Source organism: Scyliorhinus canicula, chromosome 1 (genome assembly GCF_902713615.1).
Source record: "Scyliorhinus canicula chromosome 1, sScyCan1.1, whole genome shotgun sequence".
NCBI classification, from domain to species: Eukaryota; Metazoa; Chordata; class Chondrichthyes; order Carcharhiniformes; family Scyliorhinidae; genus Scyliorhinus; species Scyliorhinus canicula.
In genome coordinates this window covers 123,579,629-123,596,960 of record NC_052146.1, presented here as the reverse complement: position 1 = coordinate 123,596,960, position 17,332 = coordinate 123,579,629, and the positions used below count along the sequence as shown (strand labels likewise).

Below are 17,332 nucleotides of genomic sequence, written 5' to 3'. Positions count from 1 at the left end.
CCAATGTAAACATTCCAGTATTACATTAATCCACCAAATGATTAAGGATAAGGAGGCCATTAAAAAGATGGGCATCTTGTTTCATCCATGATTTAAATATCACCCAGCCCTATAGTCTCACCACTGCAGTAGTGAATTGACTGCAAACAAATATATTCAAGCTTGGGGGAGCCTACCGTTCCATGAAGCTTGTACCATGACAAGTTCTCGGCTAGAGCTGACTAACCAAACAATTAATACTTTTTTCTCCTGTAACATAAATTGTTGTGATAATTTGAAATTTGGCATTTTTGTGTTTGTCCTGATGAATGCAAGACAAAAAGTTTGGGAAACATCTTTCTTTTCAGAAATATTAGAGAATGTCAGCCTTATTTGGGGTGCAATTGGTTAGCAATGCCCCTCTCTACTGCCAAGTCTGTGAAACTGAAATACGTGTTGAGGTTTATTAATTGAAGGAAGTACCAGTATGTTTTAAACTCATGAATGTACCCCTTAGTTCAGTATAACTTGATCCAAGTATGCCACACCCACATTCTTTGGCAATTTAAGCATTCACACTCATTCACACACTTCTTGAGACAAATTTACAGAGCCTAGATACACTTTTTACAATATACCACAGTACACCGATCAGGTATCATATGAAGTTATATGCAATTTCAAGATTCATATACAATTTGTACAATATATATTCATTCATACACATTTCAGATACGAGACAGATGTTTAAAGCACCGACAGTACTTAACACAGGTTGTTCTACTCTAAACTATCAGTTCCCTGTTATTATTATAGGCACAAACCTAGCCAATTAACAACGTACAAGAGTTGACACTGAAAGTGCACTGGCTACACAGTATGACTTACCTTCTACTTAGTGTGTTATATAGTTTCCTTCTCAGCCAAACCCATTCTTATAGGATCTTACAAGAGTCCACAATTAAATCCCTAATGCACAGGAGTTTCAACCTATTTTGGGAGGAGTTATTCCTCTTGGGTATAAACATCAAAACAAAGAGCATTTTAAAACTGGATATATTTGAGAGAGAAGAGGTCAAAATCTCTACTGTAATGCCCCCAGAACCTTGAGATACACCTAACTGGGATATTTTCCATGAAATCCAATTATTGCGAACCTATGGGTGTATACCACAATACCTCAACATGTACAGCTGAATATCATGACATCAGTTCACATTCCAACATGCTTTCCAAGAGGAAAGAATGATCTGGAAATGGCAGAAAGCTAACCCAGTCAGCTGAGTTTCAGCTCATTTTAGTGACAATGCCACCCACAATTTCAAAGTAATTCCTAGCCAGATTCAGAGCTGTGAAAAGCGGAGTTATGAAGCTTAACTAAAGTTCCCACGGCCAATTTTACTCTCAGGGCAGTATACATATATGCAACTTAGAAAAACAAACTTAACTCTCACTTCAACACAATTCATTCTTTAAGTTTGGAAATTGAACCAATTTCGATGTATTTCACGCCTAAAAAATAATAAACATAGCTCATGTGTTTAAATAATTTTATGATCCGTCTCACTTCTTTTGATCATAAATTCAACTGCCAACATTTTCCACAATGTTGGTAGCTCTAAGATTTATTATACCCTCAAATACTGGACTGAAAGATATTTTTAATTATTGACAGAGGGAAGGTAGGGCTGATTAAACAATAGGGTGGTGTGATACCACAAACGACAGGCAATGTGTGTGTGTGGGGGGGGGGGGGGGGGTGCTGTTTAAACTGCAGTATTTAGCTAACGAGCAACAAAATAAGATGGAAATGGTTATAATCAAGCAGTAGTTTCAACCCCAGATAGTGTTAGAAGCATTTTATACAGTTAGCACAATTTTGCCTCAATGAAATTGTTGCTCCAATATTGAATGCCTGAAATGTTTCAAGTTAAATAAAGCATAGGCATACAAAATGGACCATTTTAAAGATCAAGGCAAAATGTTAACCAAGTCAGATGTGGTCCTTAAAATATGTTCATGGCTTAAAGTCAGGAAAATTCATAAATAAGATTTTGTGATTTTAAAACAGGTTTCTACCCAAATAACCAATGCTTCTGTTTTGTATAATCTGTCAATGCAACAAAGATAAAGGTTTACATTGAGGGAGGAAAAAATTGCATCAGAGCATCAAAGAAACTGTTCACTGTCAAATAATTCTGAATCCATCTTTCTCATCTTCTTTTAGGGCTTAATCCAGGTGGTAGTTCTTCAAATAGCAGACTTGAAGATTAACCTCTGAATTTCATTTCCATTGTAAAGTTTTCCAGGTTTCCTTTCCGAGCCATAATGTTGATCTATTTTATGTAGTTCATTAAATTTTCTCCGCACCCTGCCTTCCCTTTGACTCGCCAGATTCAGGATGTGAACTTGACACAGTCAAGGAATCCTGAAGTTTTTCAGGTCATTTGATTTAAAGCTTTATTGACACAGTTTTTAGTACAAATGTTCTTCCTTGACACATTATGATGCATCTTTCAGCTCTGGACTCTCTGTTGGTTCAGGTGGTACCTCTGTTGATGGTGTCTGAGTTCCTTCTGCTCCTTCTTTATTCAAAACAAAACAAGAAGAAAAATTAATAGTACTTTTCAGAGTCTACTAACTGAAATTTAGACCTTAAGAATTAACTCATTTATTGTTGATCCCTTCTAGAACAGACTCAGTGACAACACAGATATAAAAGTTACCATTACTTTATTGCCGTGATTGTTTCACATTCTTAGTTGGTACGATGACACATTATTTATTAAATTGCTAAACCAATCTCACCTCATAAAATCAATAATTATTTATCCACCAAACCATCCACTAATTTGTCATCAAGGGTCAAACGTATTCAATCACATAACTCTTATAGGCATGAGATATTTACAAACATTTCTAAGCTATGAACTACAGCACTTCTACATTTTTAGCCTCTTATTTCTCAGTCTGTAACTTCTGTGATGCCTTGTAACATTTTCAAAAGATATTACCACTTCAATTTTCATCATTCTCGTCATTCTTTTCTTCAGGTACAGACTTACTAGTTCAATTGTACAGGCACCATGTGCTGATCAGTACACCTCATCAAGAAATTTTAGGTTATGTGAGCCTCAACATTGTGTGTTCTCTGGCTATTCACTACCTTATAGATCTTTAATTTATCCAAATTTATGCAAATGTTAGCCCTTGCAGCAACATTACTGGACAGTGACAAGGAACAGAAACCCTGGTTGACATCTTCCTCAGCCTAGGAGAGGAGCTCAAGTCAGGCTTGTTGAACTCAATACTATTTGCCATTATTAACTGAGCCATCATGAAAGCTGCTTTATAATTCAAGCAAAGAAAACAAATATAGACTATAAAAAGTCCAACTGGAATAATGTGATTCTACATGGGCTGGCTCATAAATTGCCTATACTACTGACTTGAAGAACAAATCTCTCTCTGAACTGTGAGACATTTATGAAAACAAAATAAGAATCAAGGATATTCATGCCAGTGAAGTGACATTTGCAAAGAAATATCAGATATAAAAGTGGATTGATTTTTAAAATGTATTTAATTCAATCTTACCCAATGTATTAATGGATGCATAGTCATGGTTAAGCAGGTAAAAATTTGTATTTAAAAGTTAATTCATTCCAGTCAACACATTTATCAGGACACTCATAGACTGTTTATCTGGATCATTGACTTGTATCGTACAATGAAAAGTCTCAACTGATTGCCATGCTATAAATAGTGCTACAGGGTAGATTCTTCCCAGTATGTGTGCACACTAAATGTGATCAGCTTCAATGTATTATATAACGTGTGACCAAGTTCAAATATGAGTGCATAGATGGGAACTCAGACAGAATATTTTAACTCCAGAGCATAGATTTGTGTAATACATTGGGCGGGATTCTCTGGTCACTGATGCCGAAATTGCGTTCGGCGATCGGCCGGTGAACCCCCGGTCACGACCGAATCATGCGCGGTGCCGCTTTCGCGATGCTCCGCTCCCTCCAAATCGCCGAACTCAGAGAACGCTACACGCCTTATTGACAGCCTCAGGACATTCCCCGAGACCCACCCACCCGATGCTCCGCCCCCGACCGGCTGCGTTCCCAACACGTCGGTCGCGTGTGGTCTCATCCAGCGGGAAAATCGGCATGGCGGCTGCGGACTCAGTCGAGTGCCACCACAGTCGGGGAAGGTCCGGGGCGCACAAGCCGGAACACTATTTTGCAGTTCGGTTCCGTGAACAGCCAGCGCCATGTTGCATTGGCCACCGCCGTGCGCATGCGCGGCCATGGACCCAGCAATTTTCCGGGCCGTATTGGCAGCTAGAGCCGGGTGCTCTACACTGCCTTGATGTTAGCCCCCAGCAAAACAGAGGATCGGTGGCCATTTTACACCATTTTTTCTGTCTTAAAATGCCACCGTTCTCACGCCGGCGTGGGTACATAGCCTCAAAAGCGGAGAATTCAGCCCATGATCAGGAAAGGCCACTGAAGCAAACAAAAGGGGGACAGAAACAATTAGGGATCAAGGGATAGAATGAAAAGCTGGATAGGTAAGTTGGATAATCTTAAAGTCAGACAAATTGACTTTTCCTGTTCATTTATCGATCACCATCATCTTGCATGAAAGCAACATGTTTAAAATTGTGAAATGCATTTAAGTCATTTTGTACTACGGTAACAAAGACCCGAGGTTGTCTGATAAATTGATCTCAACTAGGGGCAGTTGTTTAGTGAATGCAATTGAAGGAGAATAAAAATTCACCAAGATACTCAATTCAGGACAGAAATTTATAATGCTACCTTAATTCATTCATGAAGAATAGGTAGCTGATCAGAAGGCACGACTGTCCATGAAACTATCCACTGCAAATTTCAGTACTATCAGGGGCGGGGGGGAAGAATTAGAATGTTGTAAAAATAATAATACCATCTTCAAATCGCTTAGGTGCACTGTAGCTAAAGATGAGATGTTGAAAAACAAACATCTTATTTTTAAAAATAGGAAATTAATGTCTTAGAAAAAAAAATTCACACAAGCAAACTTAGTTTGCTGCTCTTTGCTCATTTGAATTAGTAACTTTTGCTTTTCATTTGGAAATAAATACCACAATAACAAAAGGTAATACACAAAAAAATCTTGAACATATGTAGTAGAATAGCAACTGTCTGTGCCTATAGTTACACAAATTCCTCTCAAAAGGCACACACAATGACTGGACACAAGACAGATCATACCTGCATTAATAGAAAGTTCTGCCAGTTTCATGGGAAGTTCTGATGGACTGACTCCAGCAGGCGAACCTAGGATGTCAGGCAACGCATTTCTTCGTCCCGTCCGTCCTGATGTAGCGAAGTCCAGCACAGGCTCCACTTCAGTCATTGCACCAATTTGGTTTCTAGCACCTGAAAATACATGGCAAAAAAATGAGTAAGTCAACAACTTGCACTTATTTAGGGTCTTCAACATCATAAAGCATTCCAAAACACAGAAGCAAAAATAACCAAAAACTGAGATGTAATTGTAGAAATATTAAAAATAAATCAAAGTAGTAAGTTTTTAGAAGGCTTTTGAAGTTGGGAAAAGGATTAGTAAAGTGGAAGGATTATTGCCAAAGACTCTGCTGTTGTGGTAGAACAGAGGGAAGGAAGATACAAAAGGAGACCAAAATCAGAGGAGGTGGAGGCACACACTAAACGGAAGCAAAATTGAATCACAAATCTAAGCCTAATGCTGTTCAACAGCCACAGGATATTAGATGCACCAGCTGTTAAACAAGTACAATGGATTCACATTAAATCCACAGTCCCAATATCAGCAGCCGTAAAACTGGATTCAACCACAATCTGGAATCTCACAGCCTGCATATCCCTCACTCTGCTATCATCATTAAGTCAGGAGATCAATTCTTGTTCAATGAGACAACAGCATATCAGGGCACGTTCCATGCATAGGTAACAATGAGGTGCCAACCTAATGAATCTGCAACACAGAAGATGACATGCATTCTAAACAGTGAAAGCAACATGTTAAAGACAGAACTAAGTGACCCCACAAATGATCAAATCAAAGCTTTACAACGTATCCTGCTGCATCCAGACATGAATGGATGACAACTAATGGGAGGAGGTGGCGCCATAAGTATCCCCATCCTCAATGACGGTGGAGCCACCACGCGAGTGCAACGGACAAAGCTGAAGCACATACAACCATTTTCAGCAAAATACGCTGGTGATCGATCTCGGCCCCTTCCTGAGGTCACAGGTGCAGGTCCTCAATCTGTGATAAAGAAAATGCTGAAGGCCTGGCAACATCCTGCCTGTAATATTGATGACGTGTGCTACAAAAAGGGGCATAATATAATGTTCAACCCTCCCCAGCAATGACTTGAAAGGTGGGGCATTTAATCAGGCCGAAATAGGAAGGTGGCGGGGTCCCTATCCTGCCCCTCTGCCTGATTAAGTTCAGGGTGAGAAAGCTGATGGACAGCCTTCCCAACCAGATGCTAATTGAGGCCTGAAGTTCAAAATGAATGGTGCCGATTTTATTACAATAGAAAATCTGAGTATTTTACTTTTTACTGATATTAAAAAGAATCTTAACAGGTTATAAATTACAAACTAAAAGATCCCATTTAAAGACAGCTTGGACCACTTCCGTAGTTTATTTCAGTCTAGTTACAGCTTGGAGTAAGAAACACATGAAAATTATGTCTGTCTTTTTCTTCCTTTTTAATTTCTTTTTCCAATTAAGAGGCAATCTAGCATGGTTAATCCACCTACCCTGCACACATTTGGGTTGTGAGGGTGAGACCCACTCAGACACAGGGAGAATGTGCAAACTCCACACGGACGGTGACCCAGGGCTGGGTCCTCGGTGCTGTGAGGCAGCAGTGCCAACAATGGGGCCACCGTGCCGCCTTAATTATATCTATCTTTAGTCCAGATTTTGAAAATCTGAATTACACCCTAGTGGCACTATCAGAGTATAAGGTAATTGATATAAGCTATTTATTATCGATGGCTGTTAATCGTTTAGAGTGCGAAGTTTAAAGGGGGCCTATGGTTATCATGACTGATAGCTGGACTTATGAAAATAATCAATCATACAATTTGCTGGTTACAATGTAAAACAGCAACATTCATGTCAATAAGAATATGTCTCATCTTTAATCTGCTTCAGTGGATTCTTCAACACTCTGCAAGCATTTATTAAACCTATTGTCACCTGATATGATGCCTCCAATTTTAAAGGCACGTATCATCAAAGAATCATAAAATTCCTACAGTGCAGGAGGATATTCGGCCCATTGAGTCTGCCCCAAACCTCCGAAAGAGCACATTACCTAGGCCCACTCCCCCACCCTTTCCCCGTAACCCCACCCAGCGTTTGGAAAGTAAGGGGTAATTTATCATGGCCAATCCAGCTACACTCAACCTGCACATCTTTGGACTGTGGGAGGAAACCAGAGGCACCTGCAGGAAACCCACTAGCCCACAGTTGGAATCAAACCCAGGTCCCTGATGCTGTAAGGCAGCAATGATAACCACTATGCCCATCATTCAGCTGAAAAGATTAATTCTTTTTTTAAGAGTATATTTATTGAAATTTTTCATTTAGGAGTAAAACTCAAAGTTAAAAAATAATATATCCCCAAGAACGGGAAGAAGAAAACAGCTTAATACACAGGATGGAACAAGAGAAAAAAATCACAATCAGCTTTATACAATCATTAAACAGGATTATATATCCCAAAGTCCCACCAGAGATTGAGGGATAAGGAGGGTAAAGTCATAAAACATGACAAAACAGTGCACGTCACCCCATCCACAGAGGCTCACAATCACCATTAAAACACATGATGACTCTCCCACACCAAGGTCAGGTGCGTACCAACGCTAATCCCCCTCAACTCTGGCAGCGCCAAAGGCACTACAGACCCATCAAGGCTGACCCATTGGCACTCATACGGAAGCCAAGAGTGAATTCATCCTAATAAAAGAAAAAAAACACACAAAACCCCAGTGCCAAGGGGGGTTACATACATGTCACACAACTAAACCCCAGTCCAGGCCCTAGGCAGAACCAAAATCATTCCGGAAAAATGTAAAGAAAGGACTGGCAGCAACACAGAAGGAACCCAGTTCTCCCCAAGGTAAATAAATCTACCCAGGCCTAAGGATAAAGACATGGATTCTTAAATGCGATAAGAAACAAAATAAATAATGATACGAAAAAGAAACCCAAACTAGATTAGCTCAAACTTGGAGGGGGGGTGGGCTATCCTCAATCTAAGTGAGGGCTGCAATTGCCCAACCATCCACTCCCAACCCCATCCTGACCCCACTCATCCTCCCCAATAGCAAAAAAGAGTAACACTGCACAAATAACATTCCTCATAATTGACCCAATTTGACTTTGCTAGATCAGGACACAGGCCATCATGCTCATTTTTCACACTCCGCTGCAGGAGAAAAGACAACAAAAAGTCAGCAAGAAGCAACGATACTCACAAAGAACAAAGAAAAGTACAGCAAAGGAACAGGCCCTTCAGCCCTCCAAGCCTGCGCCGACCATGCTGCCCGTCTAAACTAAAATCTTCTACACTTCCGGGGACCGTATCCGTCTGTTCCCAACCTATTCATGTATTTGTCAAGATTCCCCTTAAACGTCACTATCGTCCCTGCTTCCACCACCTCCTCCGGTAGCGAGTTCAAGTCACCCACTACCCTCTGTGTAAAAAAAACCATACATCTCAAACCTATGCCCCCTAGTAATTGACCCCTCTACCCTGGGAAAAAGTCTCTGACCATCCACTTTGTCTATGCCCCTCATAATTTTGTAGACCTCCATTAGATCGCCCCTCAACCTCCGTCGTTCCAGCGAGAACAAACCTTTCATAGCTAATGCACTCCATACCAGGCAACATCCTGGTAAATCTCTTCTGCACCCTCTCCAAAACCTCCACATCCTTCTGGTAGTATGGCAACCAGAATTGAACACTATAACACGAAGGTGGGCCATCATCTGGGAAAGTGCTCTTTCGATAACAAGAAACTTTTCGTGCACCTCCACCACTCTCATAAAATAGTCTATAATTCTTCAAAGTGAGCTTTAATGACATGCACCACAAAGCCAAGATCCTCAGCCTAGACATCTTCAATGGTTTCATCACCCAAGCACGAGCCCGATCAGCAGAAACTGCACCACAGCAAGTTAGGCCCTACCCTGGCCCAGTCCAACTGCCACGAGCAATTGAGGATTTAAACATTTTATCTTGGCTCTTCCTCACAGAAACACCAGTCAGGACCTTCTAGACACCCAGCACATGTGAGGTCCGAGAGCTTCACAACTTCTGGGTAGTTGGAAAAATAAATCAATGATGAGCACATAATCACGACCATTGGCGTGAAAGAGGTCAATGCCCACCTGGGACCAAGGAGAGGTCACGATTTTGTGCTGCTGAAGCGTCTCCTTGCCCTGTGTAGGCTGGAAGCGTTGACAGGTCGGACAGTTGAGGACCATATTTGAGATGTCCTGACTAATCCCAGGCCAGTAGACAGCTTGCCTGGCTCTGCGTCTGTACTTCGACACCCAGATGGTGCCCCTCGTAGATTTGCCGGAGACTGCGTGGAATGACAATGCGATCCAGCTTGAGGAGGATACCATCAACCACCGTCAGGTCATCCTTCAAGAATTGGGGGCACTGCTCTTTTTGCCAGCCATTGTTGAGGTGGTGCATGACACGCTGTAGAAGTGGGTCTTTGGCTGTCTCGTCGCGAATGCGGATCACCTTTTCATCCAACGCCGGGAGGTTGCTGGCCCACAGCTGCACCTGTGATTCGATCTGTTGGATGAATGCCGGCAAGCAAGGTTATGGAGTGGGACAAGGCATCCGCAATAATGAACTCCTTGCCAGGCGTGTACACAAGCTCAAAGTCATACCGTCCGAGTCTGAGGAGGACACGCTGCAACCGGAGCGTCATGTCGTTCAGGTCCTTGTGGATAATGTGGACCAGAGGCCTGTGGTCCGTCTCGACGGTGAACATCGGCAGACCGTAGACATAATCGTGGAACTTGAGAATTCCAGTAAGGCTGCCCAGGCCAATTTTGGAGTACCGCTGCTTGGTAGGTGTCATCGCCCATGATGCATAGGCAAGCGGTGCCCAGGATGAGGCGTCATCGCGCTGGAGCAACACCACGCCAATGCTGTCCTGGCTCGCATCTGTCGAGATTTTCATTTCCCCGTCAAGGTCAAAACATTCCAGTACAGGTGCAGTGGTGAGCTTGGCTTTCAGCTCCAACCACTCTGCTTGATGAGCTGCCTGCCACTCAAAGGCAGTAGACTTTTTTACCAGGTATCTGAGTGCCGTGGTGTGTGAGGCCAGGTTTGAGATAAACTTGCCCAAGAAGTTCACCATTCCTAGAAAACGCACCACTGCCTTCTTGTCTTCAGGGGTCTTTGTGGCTTCAATGGCCTTGACCTTGTCTGTGTCCGGGCGCACACCCTGCTGAGATATCTGGTCACCTAAGAACTTCAGTGTTGACATGCCAAAGCAACACTTGGCCCTTTTCAGCTCGAGGCCATTGGCATGGACACGGCGGAATACCTGCTGGAGATGAGAGATGTGCTCTTGGGGGTTGTGGACCAAATGGTAACGTCGCCCACATACACACGGACCCCTTCAATGCCCTCCATCATCTGCTCCATGATTCTGTAAGATCTCAGAGGCCGAGACAATGCCGAACGGCATACAATTATAGCAGTACCTGCCAAACGGTGTGTTGAAGGTCCAGAGCCTTCTGCTGGACTCATCCAGCTGGATTTGCCAGAACCCATGTGATGCATCTAACTTTGTGAAAAACCGGTCGTGCGCCATCTCACTTGTTACTTCCTCCCACTTTGGGATGGGGTAGTGTTCCCTCATTATATTCTGGTTGAGATCCTTGGGATCAATACAGATGCGCAGCTCCCCCGCCGAAGGCTTTTTTACACAGACCATCGAGCTGACCCAGTCAGTCGGTTCTGTGACTTTGGAGATAATGCCCTGGTCCTGAAGATCCTTCAACTGCGCCTGCAGGCGCTCCTTCAGTGGAGCCGGGAGCCGGCTTGGAGCGTGGACATAGGCGTGGCATCAGGCCACAGCAAGACCTTGTACCAATATGGCAGAGTGCCCAAACCGTCAAATACATCCGGTTGAAGATCCATGTTGGAGGAGGTCATTGTGTAGACCAGCTGCACAAGGTTTAGCTACTTGTATGCATGTGCGCCCAGCAGGGAGGCCCTTTCTGGCTTGACGATTTCAAACCTTGCGTGACTGCACCTGTTGGAGACAAGCACATGGCAGGATCCCAGTGCTGAGATGGCATAGCCATTATAGTCCAGGAGCTGGTAGGCTGCTGGAAGGAGCTTGGGTGGCTTCTTGATGCGGTTGAAATCTGTCTGTGGAAGGAGATTGGCAGAAGCACCTGTGTCCAGCTTCAACTGGACAGAGCATTGATTTACTTGCATCACCGCACGACGGTCGTCCGCAAAATCCATAGTGAGGATGGCAGGCTCCGTGATGATGTCGTTGAGGTATGTTCACGTGCGGTGATGATGCCCACATGATAGGGGGACTCCAGGAAATCGTCCTCTGGATCTGTAATGCTGCCAGAATCAGAATCCTGTAAACCTGGACACTCCGAACGCATCTGCGCTGGAGTTGAGAACACTGGCCCTTTACTGATGGTACAGATCTGCACACGGCTGCATAGTGTCCAGGCTTCCCGCAATTTAAACAGTGCCTGTCTCTTGCAGGGCAGTGTTTCTTGAAGTGGGCGGTGCCACATTTTGGGCACGACATGGCGTCATTATGCTCCGTGCGTCGCCGCACATGCGCAGTGCGGTCGGCAGACATACGCACCTGCGCAGTGTGGTGATCGGCCGCTTCGTTGTCCCATTCGCATCGCTCATGCGTGGGGCTCCGGGAAGAGCGCGCAAAATGACCGCTTTTATCAAGGCTGAGGCTCTGCATCCGGGAGATGGCCTGCACACACTATGCCTCGTGGGAGGCAGGTTTTTCAGTTTCAGCCGATTTGTATTGGGAATACCGACTTTTGCCGTGCTCATGCACTGTACATGTTTCAATCGCGACTGACGGGGTCATATGGTTGGTTTTTAAAAGCTGCTCTCTCAGAGGATCAGAGTGAACACCAAAAACGATTTGGTCCCTGATCATGGAGTCAGCAATATCACCAAAGTTGCAGGATTGCGCTAGTAGACGGAGATTAGTTAGGAAGGAGGTGAAAGATTCGCCTTTACCTTGTAGGCATTGTTTAAATATATAGCGCTCGACGATTTCATTGGTGTCCACTTCACAATGACTATCAAACTTGTCCAGGATGGTCTGAAACTTTATCTTGTCCTAGCCTTCGGTGAAGTTAAACAACTTAAAGATTTGGATGGCTTGATCCCCCGCAGATGAGAGGAGAAGCACGATCATTCTTGTATCAGATGCACCCTCGAGGTCTGAGGCTTCAATGTACAGCAGAAACCTTTGCTTGAAAGTCCGCCAGTTGGCACTGGGATTGCCGGAGGTCCGCAGCAGTTGAGGAGGCTGGATTGTCTCCATGGTGCCGGGATGCCTTTGCTGGTCGTCACAGAACAGATTGAGGTAAACCACCTGAGGATAGCAGCCTACTGGTACCATGTCATGTTAAGCACACTGAGATAACACAGGCTGCAACTGGACGCAGATATAACTGAAATAGACTCCAGACCTTGAAGTTAGTTCAATTTGATTTGTTGAACCTGTCACACAGTTTGCTCAGTTCTCTGAGTTCAACACTCTGCTAACCCAAGTGTGATCTTTCTGTCTGACTGAATCAGACTAGCTCTTAGCCACATGCTATATGCATTACGTGATGTATACACCAGACTCACTCTGTAGATGTCGCTAGTGGAAAGAAGCGGAGTGTGAGTGCCTCGTGTCTTTTAGAGTGGGAAACAACCCCCAAGTGTTCTGCCTGCTGATTGGTTATGTCCTGTTCTCTGTGTTCATTTGCTGCCTGTCTGTATCTCATTTAGTGCATGTATGCATATCATGACACCATTTTCTCATATGAACATGAAAATTAGGGCACCACGGTAGCATAGTGGTTAGCACAGTTGCTTCACAGCTCCAGGGTCCCAGGTGCAAAGCCCGGCTTGGGTTACTGTCTGTGCAGAGTTTGCACGTTCTCCCTGTATATGCGTGGGTTTTCTCTGGATGCTCCGGTTTCCTCCCACAGTCCAAAGATGTGCAAGTTAGGTGGATTGGTTATGCTAAATTGCCCTTAGTGTCCAAAAAGGTTAAGTGGGGTTACTGGGATGGGGTGGAGGTGTGGGCGTGGGTAGAGTGCTCTTTCCAAGGGCTGGTGCAGACTCGATGGGCCGAATGGCCTCCTTCAGCTCTGTAAATTCTATGATCTAAATTTGAAAAAAAGTAATCTTTTAAATGAATCTGCCTTCAGGTGGGCATACAATATCACATCACTTGTGAAAATTAGAAGAAAAGAGAAAATGCTGGAAAATCTCAGCAAGTCTGGCAGCATCTGTAGGGAGAGAAAAGAGCTAACGTTTCAAGTCCGATGACTCTTTGTCAAAGCTTTCTTTCTCTTTCGTTTCAGATTCCAGCATCTGCAATAATTTGCTTTTATGAAAATTAGAAGAGTTCTCCCAGTGTACTGCCAAGGCTTAACCCTCAACGAAGTCCAGAAATATAGATTCTTTTGTCATTTATCTCATTGTGGGACCTTGCTGTGTGAAAATAATTGTAGTATTTGCCCACGTTACACGTGATTCAACTTCCGAGTACTTAAGTGCTATGAAGTGCTTTGGGACATGCCAAGAATGTGAAAAGCAAGTGTCACTAACAAAGTGTAAAAATTGCAACTGTTTTAAATCTTGAAATTGTACTTCCTCAGCCAATGCAATACATTTAGAATTTGTATCACAATTAGATTACACCAATGGCTGTTTAATTATTCATTCTGAAATATAATGAAAATGATTAACGATACATACAAGTTTCCCATTTCGAATTATCCAGTTCCATGCACCACCCACATCATCCAGTAATGATTACATATCTTCCAAAAATTTACCCATTGAGCTGAATTAATTTCAAACAGTCAAGTTGGGTTTCCCGAAATTGAAATGTTTAAAACAGATCAAGTCATTACATAGCCATCCAGCAGATAGATGATGATCAGATCTTTCAAGATGTTGCTAATGATACTTGTAGCAAAGTGTTAGATCATGTCATGCAGTAAATATTTATTAATTTGCTCACATAGATTTATGTTGACCTTGTATATTTCAAATCAGGAAATTCAGTTGTCCTTTGAAGTCCATGTAATCTAATTGCTGGATATGCAGAAGTCAATCAAAAGGTTACCTGCTGTTGTAGGAAAGTTCACTGATGAGCAATTGCAACCTTAGTTAGATTTAAAAGGAAAAGACCAGGCAGATCCCAGTACTGCTTTGCAGGACGACAATATATGCATGTTTTATGGCAATACATACACATGTACATTTTTGGTCCATGTCAGATGTTCTGAATTAATTTCTGGCTGTCAACATTTACTTCTGATTTTCTGGTTGTCATGGTAACTGTGGCAAGCTATACCACAGAATGTAACCCTTGTATAAATAACATGCTTTGTGGGTTAATGTGTGGATTGCCTTGTTCACTTTGCTGATTTCATTGTAGCTCACTTTGCTGATTTCATGTGCACGTCACCACAATTCAGAAAATAACAGGAACCAGCTTGGAATCCTGCACCACCTTTGCACTCCCATCCGTGGTGTTTTGCTGTCTCTTCCCACATCCGTCCAGAGCCACAGCCTTGTTTTCAGCCAGCTGACTATGATGTAGGCAATGTGTCTGATCGAGTGAATTAATACTGGAAGCTGCCTCATTAGATGTCAGTTAACAGGAGCATCAGAAGTGTGCAAGAGCTGTGGCAGACATGTGTTCCGGAACAATGAAAGGTGGAATTTTTCTAAGATACAGGAACACAAATCTATGACTCAAAATAGTCCCATTAGTAACTGAAAATATATGGGTGACACAATGGCACAGTGGTTAGCACTGCTGCCTCACGGCACTGGGGACCTAGGTTCGAACCCGGCGCCGGGTGACTGTGTGGAGTTTGCACATTCTCCCCATGATTGCGTGGGTCTCACCCCCCACAACCCAAAGGTGTGCAGGTAGGTGGATTGTCCACGCTAAATTGCCCCTTAATTGGAAAGTAACTGAAGTAACTGAAAATGTAAGTTTAATGGACTTTAATTTGCAACTTGGAATATGCCATAGTCAATGTAAATATCATATTAATATTGCAACTATCATAGAATTTTTTTTTCCAATAGCGCAGGAGGCCATTCGAGCCATCATGTTAGCACCAGTCATTGGAAAGAGCACCCTACCTAAGCCCACACCATCCCCGTAATGCAGCAACCCCACCCAACCTTTCTTTTGGACACGAAGGCCAATTTAGCATGGCCAATCCACCCAATCTGCACATCTTTGGACTGTATGAGGAAACCGGAGCACCCGGAGGAAACCCACGCAGACACGGGGAGAAAGTGCAAACTCCGCACAGACAGTGATCCAAGCCGGGAATCGAACTTGGGACCCTGGAGCTGTGAAGCAACTGTGCTAACCACTGTGCTATCATGCCCCCCCCCCCCACCCCATGCATCCAAAACTTTGATTTAATAGTCATGAGAGCAAAATTTCATATCTCTTCAGGTACCAAAGCCGAGAGGGCATTGGCGACCATGGAGCTCCATGTTAATCTTGCTCTGTTGGTGGTGCATTCGTCCACCTAGCTTGATTCTTTCAAAAAAGCTTGTTCATGACTATATATTAGGTGTCCAAGAAATTCTAACTGTCTTTTCCCGTTCTTGGCCACGGAGTTCTTTTAGCCTCAGATTTTACCAGCACCTCTTCATTGGCAGTGTGACCTGTCCAAGATATCTTCACTATTCGCCTCAAAAACCACAACTCTGCAGCTTCAACTCTTCTCTACATTGCTTCACTGGTCGTCCCAACACTCAATTCTGTATGTCAAAATTGGTGTGATGCAGCATTCTGAGATTTTCAGATTTGTTTTTGTGGCTAATTTTGAGACGATCATAATCCATTTCATTTTTTGAAATGCATCATTGGCCATCCCTCTTTTATTTCTTAGTCTCACATTCTGTCCGATGTCAACATACATAGGTAACAAAATGTGTCTGCCTGTTTGATCGGTCCATTCTTCTGTGGTCTGACATTCTGGCATGATTTTCTTTTTTGAACACTACTAGACATCTATTTTCTTACAATTTATGCTCAGCGTGTTCTTCTCACTTTCATTCAGCAATAGGAAGTATCTTGATGTGAGTGTTATATTATTACGATTGTAACCGCAAACTAATAATCCAGCAGGGTTTTAAATTACTCAAGGAATATTTTCACTAGAAAAACAGAATAAATCTGCGAGGAAAACATAGCTCTGTCTGACCCCCTCTATTAATCTTCACATTGTTCATTGGCAAGAGTGGCTCAGTAGCACCACTAATGGCCTTTGCCATGTCCGAAAGGATATAGCTGCTACACTGGATCTGCAATAGGGGCTGAGGGAACCAAGAAGGAAAAATATACTTGATCTCATTAAACTACCTGTCACAGATGCATCTGTCCATGACTGTATCAGTGGAAGTGATCACCACACTGTCCTTGTGGAGACAAAATCCCATCTTCATATTGAGGAAGCCCTCCATCGTGTTGTGTGGCACTGCCACTGTGCTAAATGGGATAGACTTTGACCAGATGTAGCAACTCAAGACTGGCTGGTGCCATGAGCCATCTGCAGCAGCAGAATTCTATACAACCACAATCTGTAACCTCATGGCCTGGCATATCCCCCACTCTACCATTACCACCAAGCCAGTGCATCAACCCTGGTTCAAAGAAGAGTGTGGGAGAGCGTGCCAGGAGCAACAACAGACATACCTAAAAATGAGGCGTCAGTCTGTGAAGCAACAACATAGTATAATTCATAATGCTGCAAAATAATAATAGTTTGGGGATTCACAAAAATTGTCTGCCTAATACCAACATGCTGCCGTTAACATAGGTATTGTTCTTGCCATGGGTGGCATACAATGTCATTCATTATTTGATGCCAAGATGTGGGAGAGATAGCCAAAAAAATGGAATGAAGGGGAACATCTTTCATTTTTCTGTTCATTGGTTTCTGCATGATAAAATTGACAGAACAGTGACCAATCATAGGAACACGCTCAAAT

The 17,332-nt window shown here is 43.2% G+C and overlaps 1 protein-coding gene across 4 annotated transcripts in view; it reads right to left on the bottom strand.

Moving 5' to 3' along the window:
* Positions 1-429: 429 nt before the first annotated feature.
* Positions 430-17,332, bottom strand: part of LOC119967142 (cAMP-dependent protein kinase inhibitor alpha-like) — a 157,954-nt gene continuing 141,051 nt past the window's right edge. For all 4 annotated transcript variants that reach the window (XM_038799304.1, XM_038799314.1, XM_038799296.1 and 1 more), the window contains 2 exons: positions 5,247-5,414; positions 430-2,564 (listed from right to left, as the gene is read on the bottom strand). In XM_038799304.1, the coding sequence (XP_038655232.1) occupies positions 2,482-2,564; positions 5,247-5,391 (228 nt within the window). In that variant the 5' untranslated portion in view covers positions 5,392-5,414 and the 3' untranslated portion in view covers positions 430-2,481. The remainder of the gene's footprint in view (positions 2,565-5,246; positions 5,415-17,332) is intronic.